Source organism: Oreochromis aureus, linkage group 13 (assembly GCF_013358895.1).
Source record: "Oreochromis aureus strain Israel breed Guangdong linkage group 13, ZZ_aureus, whole genome shotgun sequence".
In the NCBI taxonomy this organism is placed as follows: Eukaryota; Metazoa; Chordata; class Actinopteri; order Cichliformes; family Cichlidae; genus Oreochromis; species Oreochromis aureus.
In genome coordinates, this window is record NC_052954.1 from 22064607 (window position 1) to 22082611 (window position 18005).

The window sequence follows — 18005 nt, forward strand, 5'->3', positions numbered from 1 at the left end:
TGTGGGCTATTTCTCATTCTGTTTAATCACAAATCTGAAATATTTCAAAATGTTTGGGGTTGTTTTTTTGTTTTGTTTTAATCATCAGAATTCAGTTTCTGATCTCTAGGATCTGATTGCAGTTTGTTTGCTGCCTGTTTCCATGGTCACCAGTGTTGGCATTAGTAGTTAAGTTGCACAGTGTGTGGAGTGCTTGTTTGGTTTTACTGATTGTGGTCTGAACACCTCAAGCTGTAGTGGAAAAATGGTAAAAGGCGGAAAGCGGCATTTTTCAGTGAGCACTGATTGCAAATGGGTAAGAAGTCTTCATTTCATTGGATAATTAAATCATAGCATTCTAAACCTAGATGTGTAATTAAGTTTTCCTTCATTTTGTTCCCAGTTTGCTCATTCAGGTTTATCAGAAAATGAGACAAAGACTCAAGAGAACTGTACAAGCACTGGGATCATGCTGACTCAAGTGAAGTCATCATTGCCTCAGGCTTTAAACTTTCAACGCTATCCTAAATGGAAAAGTCAGCAGGTGTGTATGTAGATAAGGCATGGCCTTTTAGTCACTGCCAGTGGCCTTGATAGTTTTTCTTGGACTTGCTATCAGTTGTGTATTTAGGTGCTGTCCCAGTATGTGTTTTATGGGTTAACTTGCAGAAATCCAGAGAGTATCCCTTCTCAAACCATGACAACAAGCATGCCTTGAAAGACGACGTCATTGTATTCTCTCATGTAAGTATGTAGGGAAAGGTTCAAGGCTTTGCTGAACACAAGATTCACCACATTATACCTTTAAAGGAGACCGTTTCTATTCTATGTTGATGTACTTCAGAGTGTGGGAAGGAGAAGGTGTCTTGATGATCGCAGACAGCACATCTCCCGTTTCTGCCTGTGCCATGGTGGAACTGACAGTGGCACCAAAGAGACTCGAGGGAACGTCACAGCCTACCAGAGTGACTTCATAGTGAAAGAGGTTGTTGACTCTGCATCCAGAAACCGGCGCTTCCCTCACAACCACAGGCAGAAGTCTGCAGAGGCAGCTTTGGCACAGGCGGGGGAGCCGTTTATGTGGTTCGGACGAGACGATTCTGACCAGTCTGACACCCTGCAAGTGCTGGCAGCTACCAACTGCTCAACACCATCCAAGCCTTAAGATATTCTTACATTTAATGCCCAGATGGCATCATTAGGGGGCCATAGCATGCACAGAGCTTCCTTCACTTGCATATGAGCTGTAATCCATTAAAAATTGTGAACTTTACCAAGATTTATCCCACAGCATCCTCAATATCAAATGTTCCAAGATTGAAAAAAGCATTAACATAGTTTAAATAACATTTATTGCATAGAAACTATGCAAAGTGATTACTTTCAAAGTTTAGAACCTGCGAAAACCACTTCAATACTTTTGCTAGTACTTAAGTGATTTTATCTCTGTATTTCTAACATTGTAAGGCTGGTGATAAAATCATCAGAATCAATGGCAGGTACTTTTTGCATCTCAACTGTTGAGAGTTCAGTCAGCCTCAGGCAGAAGAATGCGCTATCAGATAATGTCGACTCCATTAAATATGCTAAAGTTGCTACAAACATTTCACAAACGCAATATAGCAATGTAGCACAATGTTATTTGAACTCAAGTTAGCATAAGCTGAGTTAACGTAGCTATGGATGCACCTGAACATCAGTGTGCACAGGCCTGATTTGAGTGCCACTATTAGTCCATGTGAGGACTGTTGGTGGTTCACAGTTTTGCCAGCAGAGGGCAGCAGGTCTACATGAGCCATTTGGCCTGCCTAGCCAGTGAGTTGTTCAAGTACCAAGTTGTATGAAAAATGTAATAGCCACAAAACCCTGTGTAATATGCATGTTCTGTGAGACAAAATGTGGGAGGGGCGGGAATAATTAGAAAAATGATCCAGCTATTTTTATTCAATACATATCAACATGGAGATATTCAATTAGAGCATGCGAAATAAATTAAGCTTGATTTGAGTCATAATGCATGGGCTTGTTTCACCCCAGGGGATGAAAAGGATGGATATGTGTGTGTGCAGCCCATGAAGAGAGAGGAGGAAGCGTGGGAGCCAATGACAGAGAGCACTGCTCAGAGAAAAGCACTTAAGTGAAGAGTGTCCCCGACCACTCTCTCCAATAGCTGATGTTTTCTCCAGAGCATGCTCTGACCAGCTGCTTTCTTTCTTTAAATACTCACCGGGGAGATGGATTTTTCTCACAAGCTTTCTTTCAGCTGTTGTAATTAGCTGATCCACATACCGCGCTGACCTTGTAGGCGTTTGTTTCACTTTTAAAAGGTGAAGTAGACCTCAGTCTTTTCTCAGACAAGATGGCTGAGAGATGTTTATGTGAAACTGTGGGCCTTTTGCGATTTCACTTTGAGATTATCTGGCACATCGCCGTCAGAAAAAACGATTCCCTGATGCAGGTGCACAATTAGGAGGGGGATGTATGATGAGGAGATTACTTTTGATGGTTTCCAGGTCTGTTTTAACCCTATTTCTGCCATGTCACTGAGACAACAGCCTGGAGCATTTTGCTATTTTGCCTAAACTATTGTCAAACATTTTGTGAAGACCAGCAGTGTTGCTGATGAGAGAGAAAGAAGCGCTTATTAAGGAAAAACACCTGTGCTCTGGTTTGACAGTTGGTTGTGCCTGGTCTCGACTGGTTGTCTGGCACCTCTGTCCCTGTGGGTGCATTTCGCAGACTGCACTTTTCTTTGGACTTGCCACAACTTGAACAACTCCTCCGCACAGAAGCCACCAACACTTCATAATCAGAAAGTCTCATTAGGTCTGTCAGAAGAGCAGTAAGGCTTTTAATACTCGACAGAAGAGTGAGAACGCTGAAATAACATGCCAATCATTAGACGGTGTCAGGCCGTGCGTACTGTATGTGCCATGTTTAGTGTGTTACTGCACGCGTGTTACATCACATAGCCGGCAAGTATATGTAAATACAGTTGCTTGGTAGAAAATCAATCCTTCTCCCAAGGACAAAAGGCACATCTCAGTAAACAAGCATTCAACCACCAAAGCCTTGCACTTCATGAATATTAAATCAGTCACTTTGAATCCTACCTCTTTGGTGTTGGTGGAGGCCCTAGTCTGGATTCTTACCATTTGCTGTGATTTATTCACAGGTGCATGTGTCTCTTTGATGTGTTGAGTTGAGAGGTTTTGCACCTGTTAGAGAAAAAAATGCTTTGAAAACAAGAGGTGGATTTGCCAGACAGTCAAAATAACAGCAACAGAAGGAAGATTTGTGTTGCCATGGTACATTGTGTGCGTGTATGCGTGTGTGCTTGTGTGTTTTCTTTTCAAAAAAGGCTCCTGCGCTGTTTTGACACATTCTGTTGTGTGCAGCAAAATTGGTTTGTGTCAAACAAGATCTACCTTCCTCTTTTTTTGTAAATCCCACATCAGTTTTGGCATCTGTTCTGACATTATGAAGTTGTGCATTTTTCATTTTGTGCATTACCTATTCATTAAAGATGTAACTTGAAAGAGAGTTGCTATGGAGATGCTGCGGTTAAATCGCATATCTCAAAGATTTTTTATTTCTGTTTATTCTTTTGCCAATTATAACTATGTCTAGCTATCTTGACTTCTTTAGATTTTTCACCCCACTTTCAATATCTTTTTTGATACGATGTCAAGGCTCACAGTAGGACTTTTCCTTATGCCTAACACTTCATCTTGTTCAAACACTCAGCACACAGTCTAAACAGCAACTATAGAGTCCAAAAGTCTTTCGAATTGGCTGGGTTAAACTACACCCAAACTTTAAGACTCCTTCCAATCTCCTGTCAGTCATTTCTCTTGCAGTGCTTCCAATTCCCTGGCAGTGTTATTTTTTCAGCAGCCAGTTGGTTGGTGTCCCCTGGCAGCCTTAGTGGTCCTTGTTGCAGTAACGGTCAGGGGCCCTCCTGAGTCTGAGGGTGGTGATAAAGGTGGCTGGCTATCTCATTTCCACAGAGGACTAGATAACATCCTGAGAACATTCCCATCACTTGAGGAGTTTGTTCAGTTGAGATAAGAGTTCCCCTGCTAAAACCCAGCTGGGAAGCTCTGTGTTTGCCTGAGTATGTGTGTCTTTGCACTGTGCATGTGTGCCTTAACAGAGTACTTTGGAGCATGTTAGCTGCAGTTCTTTTCTGTGCTGCAGCTGTGAGGTCCGCCAGGCTCCGATCGAGACGCTGCCTCAAAAGATCAGGCCTATCCTTGCATTAAATCACATTCCCCCATGCATTTTTCAAACCTCCGACAAGGCTTGCATGTTAATTTGTGCGTAGGTGGTGAGAATAATTACATTAGCCTGGTTGTAAACAAAGACCTACAAGCAGCAGTCTGTTCAAGTATCCCACCAGAGAAAGAACAAGCAAGTAGTTTATACAAGGATGGATGAATTTATAATGCATGCTTTACATGAAGGGGATTGTGTGTGCATCCATAGCTGTTGTATCTGTAATTAAATAGCAACATGAAGAAAAATGAGCTATTTTTCAAGCAAAATAAGCCTTATGGATTCTTGATTTTGTCTTTTGTTATATATTTAGAATAAGGGGAAACAATGCACAAACCACAGAGGATAGTTTTCTTCAGAAACACACTTTTATAGCCCCAAAAGGAGCTTTGACTCGATTGCTGCATGTGCGCAATGTTACCAAGTGTTTCATCACTGCTTAAGAAGCTCCACCTCTTAGTTCCACCACACTGCTCCTTCATAACCACATTTTAATCTCATTAGTAAAAGGCATAATGCAATGTACAGAACCAGAGATAGGCCCCACACACACACACACATCCAAGAGTGCTTATGCAGTGTTTCATACTTGAACAAAAGGGGGTCATTCATACAGGAAGCTGATCAAAAATATGTCAACAAGTGAAGGTTGCCACAGTCTTCTCATAGGAAGAGCAAAGTGACACAGCTAAAATACTGAGATTCTATTTTCTGCTCCGACAGAGAGCCTGTGTAACTTCCTGCTTGCAGCCCCGCTGCATACTGTATGTAACTGTTTATATAGTCAGCCCTGAAACCTGCTTCAACATCTCATAATCACAGCATTCTATTTCCTGCTGCAGACCTCACAACAAGTCTAATTAACCGTTTTCACACTTATTTTCCAGTCAAACGGGTAAATCTGCCTCATTTGCATTCTATTGAAGGCATAAATATGAGGCAATGAAGGCATTCTTATGTCCTTTAACGGATATGACAGAAGCCTTAATGCAGAGAAATATAATTAGATGTGAGTGTGGTCATTGTTATTATCATGAGACTTTGTGCCGTCTAAAAAGCACAAGCTGCTTCACTGTGTGTCTACTAAGTGTACAATGGCATATTCCTAAGAACCTGACATTATTATCAAATGTAAATTACACTGCCATGAGCTGCTCATTACAATGTGTGGAATGTGTCACAAGTTATTAAAATCTCAATTTAACATGATCTCCACATTTTAGCTGTGGATAAAGTCTTCTAGTGGTGATGTTGAACTTAAATTAAATGCACTTCTCCTCCTCGGGAAGGACGAAAGATGTAAATGATGTAGCCAGTGTAAAAGTAGCGGAGTTATGCACACTGATTTATACAAGGTTATTTTTGAATAGTAACATATTGGATGCATGGACTGAATGAATAAAGATCTTCACAGTTTATGTTGATATTAGAAGACTGTAAATCAAAAGAGCCAAGTATTATAGTACGCACACGGCATCAAGAGCCAGTAAAAGGAAATGCTATGCAATAAGGTGATTTAAGCATGAGAGACTGAGTCAAGGTTGCAGTGAAATATTCATTCAAATGAGGTAAAGAGTGAAGCAGCATAAGAATAACCCGCCTTTAAAGATTAACATAACCCTTGGAGGTGTTATTGTATCCCCATAACCAAGTCAGAATTCAGCAGGTGCAGAACAGCTCTCCCTCTCTGTGAGTTACTGCATTAAGTCCCTCAAATTTAGTAGCACAATCATGAGCCTCCCGTTCACTCTCTGGAGTAGAAGAATCGCTTTGCATTTTAAAAAGGTCAAACACTCAGATCTCTGCCAGGAGGAACTGAGGGAAGAAATAATGTCTCTCCGCAGAAATATGCAGTCGCACACCACTGATCCTCTCCAATACCCACTGTACAGTGAATAGATTATAACTGTGTGTGTGTGTGTGTGTGTGTTGACTGACATCCTCTAACAACTATTGTATAAACAAAAGCAAATCATAACATTGTATCAAACCAAATGTGGTGAATATTTCAATAATGTGAAAGATAGCACTGATCAATTTTTCTACAATTACACAGACATATTCAATTATTATCAATATATAAATAGTGCATTTGTACTCTATGAGCCGCATCCACTCATTCACAACGCATTTTATACATCCTTTATACACTTTTTACCTATCATGGATTCACATACAGACAAATGCATCAGAGGCTTCAGTATCTTGCCCAAGGACACTTTGATATGCAGACTGGAGGAGCCGTGGATCCAACCACACAATTGCTGTTCCTAATGGGTGTTTTTACTTTGAGATGTGCTGGGGCAAATAAAGCCTTTGCATATTTGTTTTTACAGCAAGGGCTTTAACTATGTAAACTGCAGTAAACACGAAAGAGGATCAGCTCATGATTAGCAAACATTGCATTTTGCAGGATTTAATTTGTCACAAAAAAGCTGATTTTAATCACCCTTTGCCTTCAAAATGACACAAAGAGATAACAGATGATGTTGCCACATATGTCTAATAAAAGCACATTAATGTGTGGGTCTTACATACTTGATTACGCATGTCATTTGATATCATTAAATGATGTAATATGTCATTAGCTTCTAAATATATTTGTGACTAACAAATACTCTCTGTTTCTTTATCCTCCCTTCCCCTCTTTTTGCGCTGTGAACATATGCTTCCATTGGTGTCCCTTGTTGGCTAGTGATGGTCTTTGGAGTGTTTGGGTTTCTGCCCAGTAGTTACATTGTGCCGGAGACAAGATGACCACAGGGAAGGATGGTCTCAGGACAGGGCCAAAAACCCCCAGGCCTGGGACCACACATGCAGGGTACATGGTACAGCAGATACAAACAGAAAGTATGGAAATGATTCGTCTGCTGCTTGAGGTGGTTTTCTTTGTCTTTGTGGAAAGCTCTACTGGACGTGCTGGAAAAGTACGCAGAGACTGAAGTGACTGGGAAATCCAAGCATGCTCTCCGCCATCTGTGCCGTGTTATATGGCTGGCACTAATGTGTGAGTGAATCGAGGGTCTAAAATAATTGTACTGCAGGGACTGGAACTAAAAAGGAATATACGCTGCATGTTTTGACATGAAAGAACAGCTGCAGTTGCTGCTATCTGCACCTGTGGCACGAAGAAGAGAAATCTTTGCATTTCATCTATCTATCACACTTACCTTTGATTTTTTTTAAATATATTTTTGATATACCTTACCTATATTAATTCTATGCTAATATAACACTAAATTACAAGTTTCTTCACTTAATTGTTGGCCCAGAGCTCAACTATGTGTAAACTAATATGTTTATAGATTTCAGATAGAAACAAAAGGAGGCAGCTTAATATGAACTGTGGTTAACCTGACAGTTAATCAAAATGTTGTTTAAATAAGATTCGTTTTAAACTGCACTTCACGGACAAAGAGAATAGTGAAGCTTATCTCAAGTGATCAATCAGTATTATGCTAATACTGACAGCTAAATGTGTTCACATAGTGTAAAAGAGGTTATGTAATATAATATAGGTGATACTTCTGACCTGCACATTAAGCAGTTGAGCTAGAATTACATTTACAAATTCATTGATGGTATTTGGGCATTTGGCTAATCTTACTGTAATGTTTATAGGTCTAATTTATATGTTATTTTTTATTTAATTCAAATTAATTAATTTAATTCAAATTCTTATCTGTCAGCAATATTTTATATTACAACATGTAAAAGCACCATAGGTTCAAGCTAGTTCTAGTTTTTTTTTATATGAGGATACTTTTAAATTCAAGTAGGCTGTTATTATTAGAAAGCTTGGCTAGCATGATTAGCATAATTGAAGTACAATCAGCATTAGGGTTATGGACATGCCCTGGGGTTCCAGAACCATCCAAAAAGGTCACAGTGCTTCCTCAGCTGAATCCTACTGACATACTTTTACAACTATAAGTAAAATATAACTAATCAGTTGTTTTAGCAACAATTAAGCCCATGTTAATTATTTAGTTAATAGTAGCTTAAAGTATCTGCACTAATGGTAGCAGCATGACTGAGGACACTGATTTTAGAGTGCATGGGCTTATGCAAGTCAGACTTTTGGAAGTCAGCCACCCCTTATAGGTTGTGCAGTATAACACAACTGAGAGTTTAAACCTGCACATAAAGCAGCTGAGTTAAAATTCCATTTATTAATTTAATTGGTGGTATTTGGCTAATAATAATGTATGTATGTTATTATTTCCTTTTTTTACTTCGTTAAAATCTCCCAGTTAAGCAGTACTCAAGTGCTAGCCATGAAGCACATTTTACATTACACCATCTAAAAGCACCATCTGGGTAAGCTAATGTTAGTTCTGTTAGTTGAATTTTGGCAAATTATTAGCATAACATTTTAGAAATTTGGGCCATATTATATTTTTTTGGTACAATATAATTCTGTTTTTGATCAAATATCTGTGCAGTGTGTGACCAACTTAGAATATAGCAATAGTATATACTATCACTTTAAAAAATCTATATACTAACAAGCTGTTAGTTTTGTCAGTTAGTCATTATTTGGCTAACACTGCTAGCATTATATATTTTGAGCATTTTGAGTATTTATATATTACCAAGTCTGGCATAATTGAGATACACAGCATTACTAGGAGCATACTGTTTATTTATGGCTATTATGGATAACAGGTCATGATACTTCAGTTTGTTTGTGTAGGCTGTAAAGGTAAGGCATTAATGTCTGTTCATTTTATTTATTTATTTTTAGGGTAACAAAATAGCAATGTGAGTTAAGCCTAACACTTGCCTATCCTGTCTATCTGCTCAGACTAAAACCCTGTGCACACTAATAAGCTGTACTTAAATTAGTATTAGAGACACCGTATAGATTTTTATATATAGTCTACATTGTTTCTGTACTGGTCGGAGTAGATATTACAAGAATTCATTGCTGCATCTCAATTCAGACGTTAAATAAATAACTTGTTTGAAAGGAGCTGGTGGTAAGAAGACAAGAGTTTTCAGACAAACCACACAAACAACAAAGAAAAAGAAAGAAATGCAACCCCCCCCCCAAACATATTCAACTGTAGTAACCGAGGCTTAAAACTACGAAGGGAAAATGCACTGAATGATAGTCGAGTCTGAATCGCCTTTCTCGAAAATTCCTACTGTCCCATCTATATCAACTGTAAGGAGAGCCTCTCATCTGTGCTGTGCGCGCGCGGGCCCGCGTGTAGAGTGTGAGTGTGTGTGTGAGGGAGAAGTGGGCAAAGGCTCCGCCTCACTCAAAAAGCGAGAGGGAAAAAAAAGGAAAAGCAAACTGATACACACCTCTCAATTCTGGCAGGAGGAAAAGAATAGGAGTGTTTATGAACCGTATAAGTAAACAGCAGGATAACCAGGCACACCGAGAGCCGAGGCTACTTCCCCCCGTAAAAACCGACACCAGGCACCGTTTCCCTGCGCCGGAGATTGTCCCGTTGCATTCAGGATTAAGTTTTTATGTCATCTAAAGGTGGATCATTATCTAAATCCGAGATAACAAGCGAATTTGAAATGCGTAGCCTGCGATGCTATTTCTGGAGCCCCCAAAGCCGACGTTTGAACTCTCAGTAAACATCCAGTCGAGGTAGGATTCAAGATTATTGCAAAGGTGGTGTAAAATATGTCGGTGTGTGCTCCACCGGGGTATAGTTTTGAAAGCTATACTCGCATCGCTGTCCATGTGTCCCTGCGCCATCAGCAAGGAGAGACAAGGGAGGGTGGGAGTAGACATTAGCCGATACTCCACTTCATAGTGATGTGGGAATTGGCTTTATTAAGTTCCTAATGAGGCTGGGCAATTATAAGGTAACGGTGAACATCCATTAAACGTCCAATCAAGAACAGCTATGAGTGCTTTAAATAAAATTTAATAAAATGCATTGATAGATTTATTTTTTCTTCATTTTTCATCCGAAACCAGGAAGAACATGCACGGAAGGAGTTTGATTAAAAGTTTAGTACTGGTGCAGGCCTATTTTGCAGTTCTTCCTGGCATCAGTTTGGACATCTCTAATCAGCTGTAGCATACAAATTAGTGAGTGCCAAATAAATTAATCACTCAATCAGATATCCATATGAGCATCTGCACATTTTCACACAGAAGATGGTCCTTCTATATCTTAATTTTGAGAAGCACAGAGTAGGCACTGGTTCTCATAACTCTCACTCCCTTTTCTTTTTTCTTTTTTTTTTTTTTTTTTTTTTTTTTTTTTTTTTACTGCATTTGGAGGCTCTAGTGAAAGAAAGCTTCAAGTGGAGGAGGAGGACGAGGAGGGCGGCTCCATTGTCTGGCCAGTGAAGGGGTGGGGATAAGAGGCTGTATGCAGATGTGCTGCTGGCAACGGACATCTGCTCTACCCCCTTGGGCATTGTCACAACAGGCAAGGAAACTTAGTGTGGAGCCTTCCTGCGGAGAAAAGACCTTTGTTAATGATGTGCAGGCCATGACCTGCACCCTTCCAGATCCCAGCGTTTGCATTTTAAACGCTACATTTAGCCGAACATTTAATTCGGCTTGCTTTGAATCAGATAATGTGGAGTTTCAGATACTCTGATTTTGTTTTTCCCAGCTCCTTCAGTCCCACCTGCAGCACCACCCTCCCCATTTGCCTTTCCCTATCTCTCCCCTCATCTGCCAACCTTCAGCTCTGATGGGGGAGTTGTGGTGGGGGTTGAACTTACTTTCCTGCTGTCTTTGTGGACTGTGTGTGTTGAGATATGAAAGCTGGCCTCTCAAGGCAAATGCATCACAGGCAGCATCAGAGTGTACATGGCAGCTCCTATCAGGCCTTTTGATTCATCGCTGAAGGGGAAAATCCCAAGAAAATGCAAAATCACCCTTTTAATATTTATGATATATACATACATACACACACAGACACAGCTTGTGCTTCATGGTAGCGCTCGGTGTTGATGTGCCTGTGCGCCTGTGTTTGTATTGGAAAACAGGAGTCTCATTTGCCTCAACAGATATTCCCTGGTGACTGCTGGAGTCACTGTACTGTGATTAGGAACATGATTTGTGCTTGTACGGAGCACCGTTGTACATGGCTGATTTGCTGTGCAACATGCTTGTGTAGGGACTTATTTGTGTGTCTCCGCTGTGTTATACCATGCTGGAGAGCTGAGATGCAAACTGGGGAGCAAGTGCACCAGAGCAGGAAAAGATGATAGTTTTTGAAAGCACAGGTGCTCTTGCTTACCACCCGCTTATTTGGCATGTGCTTTTCTTTGGACAGAGGTTGCATGTTTTGTTTATTGAGAAATCGAGCGCTTTCTTGAACTATATCCACGTCCTGTTGTTGATATGATTACTCTGTAAGGAGGAACAGCTAGAAGCACAACAACAGCAAAAGGAAAATCATAATCATGCATCGACTGCCTGTTTTGAAGTCACAGAAGCAAAGCAATTACAATTGGTTAATCATATTCTCAGAGCCTAATTCTCCATTTAACACAGTAATTTAGATGCTGCTGGAATAGCTCTTGTGAACTCTTCTGAGAATTCCCATAATGGCCAGAGTACTAACGGCTCCCTAAAACTTCCCGTAGGTTGGTTTGAGAGGATTGTACTGTCATGTGATTTTTTTTGCTGTGCATTGTGGAGAGGGGGTAATGGGTGTGAAATTGCACTGTGTCAGTTGCAAGAGGCTGAAAATGTACCAACTATACCACAGGTCTCTTTGAGCATGACTGCAATTAATCTTTTATCGGATAAGTCTAGGTTTTGATTTTCTTTATGTGAGTTTTGTTTGAAAAAAAAATCAACTACAGCTAATTATCCAGTTCAGTTCAGTTTATTTCGTCACAGTTTGAAGTTGAAATTTGCATGTTAAAAAAAACAAACAAAAAAGTTTTTCCCACCTGAGCGCATGTGACACAGATCTTTAGACATCTTACAACTCAATCCTCAGATTGCATTAAGGCTTTGATGCTGAAAACAAAGATTGTGCTGTGATGCAGTGCACTTTGCAAACTGAGGGCTGAGCACTTCAGAGGCATTACAATGATGAGGGAACAGTTGTACTTTAATTATTTTTTGAGCAACTGTTGTGCTATGTTAACAACTGCTGCTGCCTGGTAATAGTTTTCTCTCAAAGAACACGCATTTAAAAATCTGCTGTGTTTAATTTAATTGGTGCATTTTGCAAATTTTCTGCACCTGCTTTCTCCCTGTGCTGTTGTGCTGTGTCTCTGAGTGTGTCGTTTTTTTTCCTCGTGCTTGTCAAGGATAGTTTTTGGGAGAGTGGATGTGGACTGCAGCAGACAGCAGCAGGTGTCTGATTCTCCTCGCTGATAAGACCTGTTTGCTCAGTGTGCTTAAAAGTCGCTGCGCTCTCTGACTCGCTGTTTGTACATGTGGGTGCCATGCACTCTTGTCTGCCACCACTGATAGGATATACACAGTATGGAGAAAGGAAAACATCCTCAGTGGTTGCTCTTATGTACAGCCAAACCCTTTCCCCCCTCCCCATACTCTCATGGGTGTATTTTTTTTTCTTACTTTGGTCCTGCAACACTGGCATCTTACAAGCCTCTTTGAAAGCTTAGCCAATTCCACATAATGTATTTGAATTGCAGTTTAGCTAATGCAGCAGCCAGGAAACAAGCAAGTTCTAGCCCACTGCTGTATTTGAAAGCATTGAGTTTTTTAATTGAGACAATCAAATGCAAAACTGCAGAATCATAGTGTTGCCAAAAGCTACATATTAAATCCAAAGTGATGCCATCACTGAGGTGCATTGTTGCTTGTACTGTTTTTGAGAGATGCTGTGTAATTTCTGGATGTCTGGGATCATATTAGGAATGTCACGATGCCATAAATTTAATAGTCACTACCAATACAAAAGGACTAATACAATTCTGGATACCCAATTTGCTACTACATTAAAAAAAATAAAAGATTATTCCGTGTAGCTACTTAAACACAAACATTTCAGCTTTGCATTTAAGGTAAAGCAACAACAGTACAGAACAGAAAATGTTAACATATTTTTTTGGATAAGAAACAGACTGAAGATAGTTGCTGAGTAGCCTACTAATGTTACTATGAGGCATAATGTTAGTTTGAGCCTCTGGAACATTTTGAATTTCACAATAGCAGTGCCAGTGGCCTCAAACAAAATGGTAAATAATACTTTGGATGTTGTTAATATGGACTGAAACTTACTCAGCTTGAATTCTATAAAAAGATCCAAATGCCATTATTTTAAGTGCTTTCCTAAATTGGATCTGTTTCCTCCCTTGGACTGAAAGCATATTGCATTTTGCCTTTTTTGAATTAATTATTGCCCCTTGGTCGTTCATCCCAAACACAGAGTACTTCCATACTAAGCTGGAGGTACTGTAGCAGCTCCACTAGAAAATCTAAGTTTTGTTGTGCCATTTGTAGTTTTTCCTGTTTTTGTAGATGACCTTATTCTGCTTCTTCGCATGTAAAGAAAGACGACAATACTTACAGCGCCAATAGCGGCCGTTTTTGATATTTGGATGCTATTGTAGTGATTGCATGACTACTATGTAGTTTTTCAACTGGAAACACAAAGACTACAAAGAGTCTTTGGTGATGGATTTTAACTCTGCAGTATTTGATAACATATTTTTAATATTGCAATAGAGATATGACATGCAGTAAACAATTATTGAAGCGTGCATATTTCAAGGTTCACACTCTGCATGTGTTTTAGTAGATTGTTTGTTAACATACCCTCCAATCACTGAAGAGCCTATACCCACTGGAATGAAATGGATTAGATTCTCAAATGTTTGTGTTCTGAGTATGAATGCATGGTGCATGTACAGAAATTAACTTTCCTGCTTATGATGTAAATGCTCATATTGCCCTGAAAATCAAAAGCTTTTTATCTATTAACTATAAAGGGCTGAGCTGCATCATCCACAAGGCAAACTGGGTATGTGTTTAGGGGCTTGGACCATTTGGGGGTCCAAATGTGAGCTTTTTAAAAAAATGTTATTTATTTTTGAAACCAGTCAAGAGCATGTTTGTATTTTCCCACACAGAACAATATTACCCATAAAATACAGTCTTTCCATGCCAATCCCCCTTTCACAGACTATTTCCCTCTCAAACCAAGCTCGCAATTTCCTTATCAGTTGAGGGCCTACTGCCTTTCATAATCAGAGAGCCAAATAACCTGCCTCCACTCGTGATTGTTGCTTAGGAGGTTAATTATGCTCTCTCACTAACAACTTCTGACATGTCATCTTCTAAATGGTGAAAAAGTTTAAGATTATATATTCTCCTTCAGTGGGGAATATTTGTTGTTTTGCATGTATGCTTTTTTCAAATAGGAAAAGCCACTTTGTTAGTGGTTTTTCTCACTGGAGTGTGCTTGTGAAAAAATGCTCTGATCATTGCACTTCCATATTAACTTTGATTTGTGCTCTTTAGCCGCTGGAACCGGGAAGGTGAACACCAAGCTAGTTCAGAAGCTCGAGGGAGAGATGCGGTACTGGAGAGTGGCACTGAAGTGTAAAGTTACTGTCATTCAGTTCAATTCAATTTAATTCAGTTTGGTTTTATTTTAATAGCGCCAAAGCACAACAACAGTAACCTCAAAGCACTTAAGGTGAAACCAGACTGATCACTTAGATCTCCACATAATGATAACTAATTGGAAGTCAATTTAAAGTTTGACTCTTTTCTTACTGAGCATATTAACAAGTTTGGACAAAAAGGGCAGAGGCGGCACATCTTATCTATCATCCACTGTATGTGAGGGATTGATTCAGCAAATGGGTGAAAAGAAAATACATATATAGTCACAGAAATACAGCAGGCAATTTTTCAGTTCAGTTCAGACTCTACTTCTGATCTCTCACATACTCGCTAGCTTACATTAATTTCGGATTCGTGAGTAAAGAGGGGAAAAACAGTTGTTGGCTTTGTACCAATTCGGAGTCACTCGGGAAAGTCTGGCTGAGGCTGTACTGGTCATGCTTGGCAGTTTAAACATAGATCCTAAAAACTGTCGAAGCCAGGCCTATGACAATGCAAGTAATATGATGGGCCAGTATAATGGGCTGCAGGCTCACTTAAAAAAAAATCCCTTAATCAATGTATAGCTTAATCTCTGAATTTGGTGGATGTCAACTGTATAGAAGGACGCAGTTGAGATGCAAAAAGTTTATTTGGCCTTTGCAGTTTTTATGTGCTTTTTGTACTTTTAGATGTAAAAAAAAAATTTTTTTTTAACAACGCCACAATGCCAACAACATTATATTCACACACTGTAGTTTCCATGCAGATGCATCTAAAGCACTTTGTGGAAATTATGTGCAATAATGGATGTTCCTAATGACATATCCTCTGATATGGAAGGAAAATGCAATGCATGCAAAGAAGCGGCAGAACTGTTTTCCTAAACTGGGCTGTCTTAAAATTCACGGCCCAGTTTTGGGACCTTGTTTTAAGCAGATTCAAAGTGACAAGTGAGTCCATACAAAAGGCCGACATGGATCCACTCACTGCTTTTTGTCTCTTCAAGTCTTTGCGAACATGGGATAATTCACTTATAGATCACTTTGAAAGATACGCAGTGAGTGTTCCCATTGTGTGCCAGTCATATAAAGGTGAACTGCAGCACACCAAGAAAACCTAAAGTGTTTGCAGATGAACCTACCGAGCACAAGTCACACTGAAAGGCATGGAGCTTCAGGTGGTAGAAACATTTAACCTCAATATTGACAAGTGAGGTGCCTGTTTATACCACAGATTGGCAGCATTAATGAAAATTTGGGATTCTACTGCACATGGAAGCTGAGGATGTGAATATTCATGCTCATAAACTAGCTGATGCACTGTGTGCTTATACCTGTCTGATTTAGATCATAACTTTGCAAAGGAAATGACCCAATTCTGATGCTTTGTACAGAATGAACAGGATACATCTCTAACACATCTCAAAACAACTTTTCCCATACGTGTTTGTAGCCCTTCATATGTTTTTGACTTGGGCTGTAACTAAATGTAAAAGACGCAACAGCACCTCAGTGTGCTCTCACTGATGGCCATCAAATCTAAACTTACTATAAAGTTTGATTTCGGTGAAGTTGTGGCAGAGCAGAGCAATGAAGGAGACTAAGAGGATGACAATCATGGCAGAGACAGCTTAAAGTCTGTGACGACTTAAATTTAAATTATTGCTATAAAAAGCAAAAAAGCTCTCATTGTTAATTTTGATGTAACATCACTTCCTTTACATTTTTCTAATTAAGTACAGGGCTCTAAATAATGAATAAGAGCTGTTGTTTCTATCCCCAATGTCTAATTTCTTTAATTTTTTAAATCCTGAAATTACAAAACAGAATTCTGGGTTATGTTTTGGCTTTTCTGTAGTATATGTAGCCTTTTCGCATTTCTAGAAAAAGAGAGAGGTGAAGAAAAGAGAAAAGGATGGCAGATGAGGGGATTGTAAAGCTGATTGATAGACACAAAAACTTTGAGAGCAGTGGAGGAAAACAGGAGAAAGACAGGCGTTTGTAGGAAGCCAGTGTACGGTGAACTCTGTATTCCCCCAATAAAAGAAAAAAAAAAAACAGAACAGACCTGGTTGTTGTATTTCCCATTTAACATTAAATAATATAAGGCGTTTCGAGCTGTGTTGTGTTTCTTTTTAAGTGAGGTACACTGCACTCTCCATAATGAAGAGTGTGCAGTACATGTTCTGCATCTATGTCTGATTTCTTAAAGAAAAAGTCTGGATATTTGTTTTAGAATTTAGATGAGTTTTGCTCTGTGCAGAATAATATATTAAGAAAAAGGTGGAAAAACCACCTGACCACCGCACCAAGTTGGTTAGGGCTCCATTAAACATTTGTGCCCAGGAGTCTGTAACATCATTCGAGCCTTTTAATAAGCACACTCTAGATTTTTCAAGGGGGATGACTGCAGCCTGTATTACAGTGAATGTGGCACTATATGTGATGAGGAAAGAGATGAGCATTTCTCTAAATTATTAACTCATTATATGATTGTAGGAAAGCTCTTGGCAGCAGTGGAAGAGCAGTGGTGGATGTTTGCTCTTCCTTATATTTATGATCGTGGGAGTTTGCTAACTCTTGCTTGGCTGTGTAATAGCCTCCCACCTGGCATAAACTATCACACTGTGGATTCCCTGTTCCTTCTTAATGACTGTCTATTTTCCTCCATAGAAGTCCTAATTACTCTCAACTGCATTCATGGACATTATGCCAGAGACAGACAGGATGAGGAGGGGAAGGATAACAATGGATGAAGGGTCATACTTTGGAGATCTAACGGGACTGTAATACACCTTCTTTTCAACATGGAAAAGTGTGTGTGTGTTTGCCAGCGGGGGGAAAAAAAAGAGTTGATCTTCTCCCATTTACCTCCCCTCCTTCACTTGGCATAGCCAGAGCTTTAAACACCTGCCATTAACTTTCATGCAAACCACAGAGGATTAGGAATGAATAGTGGTACCAGGTTCCAGCTATGTGTGCAAGTCTCTGTGCGTTTTTGTGATTGGTGTCTGCGTGTCACTTTTGCAGGAACTAGCAGACACAAAGCACCATCTGCACACAGCAGGCTGTCCTGACTGCCTGCTCTGCTCACTGGGGCAGAGAAGAAGCTTTCTGCGAGCATTTTTTAAGAAACTGATTCTGCTTCTGCAGTGGCTACGCTGGCTGTTAATGCTGACAGCTAATAATGTCCTCCTGGATGACTGTGCCTCGCTGGAGCC

The 18005-nt window shown here is 39.8% G+C and overlaps 2 protein-coding genes across 6 annotated transcripts in view; both read left to right on the forward strand.

Annotated features, from left to right (window-relative positions):
* The first annotated feature begins 114 nt into the window (after positions 1–114).
* tex36 (testis expressed 36) lies at positions 115–4494 on the forward strand. Its single transcript, XM_031742200.2, has 4 exons — positions 115–295; positions 383–523; positions 649–723; positions 824–4494. Exons 1-4 carry the CDS (start codon positions 245–247, stop codon positions 1142–1144), a joined length of 588 nt encoding a protein of 195 aa, XP_031598060.1. The 5' UTR covers positions 115–244; the 3' UTR covers positions 1145–4494.
* Positions 4495–9497: 5003 nt separating this feature from the next.
* LOC116322231 (C-terminal-binding protein 2-like) overlaps positions 9498–18005 on the forward strand; it is a 73264-nt gene continuing 64756 nt past the window's right edge. Inside the window, exons 1-2 of one of the 5 annotated variants that reach the window (XM_039621709.1) lie at positions 9498–9868; positions 10514–10664. The gene's annotated coding sequence lies outside the window, so the exon portion shown is untranslated. The remainder of the gene's footprint in view (positions 9869–10513; positions 10665–18005) is intronic. The other 4 variants (XM_039621710.1, XM_039621707.1, XM_039621713.1 and 1 more) reach the window with 4 other exon arrangements.

What these genes read in the sequence shown, in the direction of transcription:
- tex36 (XM_031742200.2), top strand. Translation starts at nt 245, where the DNA reads ATGGTAAAAGGCGGAAAGCGGCATTTTTCAGTGAGCACTGATTGCAAA. An exon ending in TGAGCACTGATTGCAAATGG is followed by an intron (nt 296 to 382) that starts GTAAGAAGTCTT and finishes TTTTGTTCCCAG; the next exon opens with TTTGCTCATTCAGGTTTATC. An exon ending in ACGTCATTGTATTCTCTCAT is followed by an intron (nt 724 to 823) that starts GTAAGTATGTAG and finishes GATGTACTTCAG; the next exon opens with AGTGTGGGAAGGAGAAGGTG.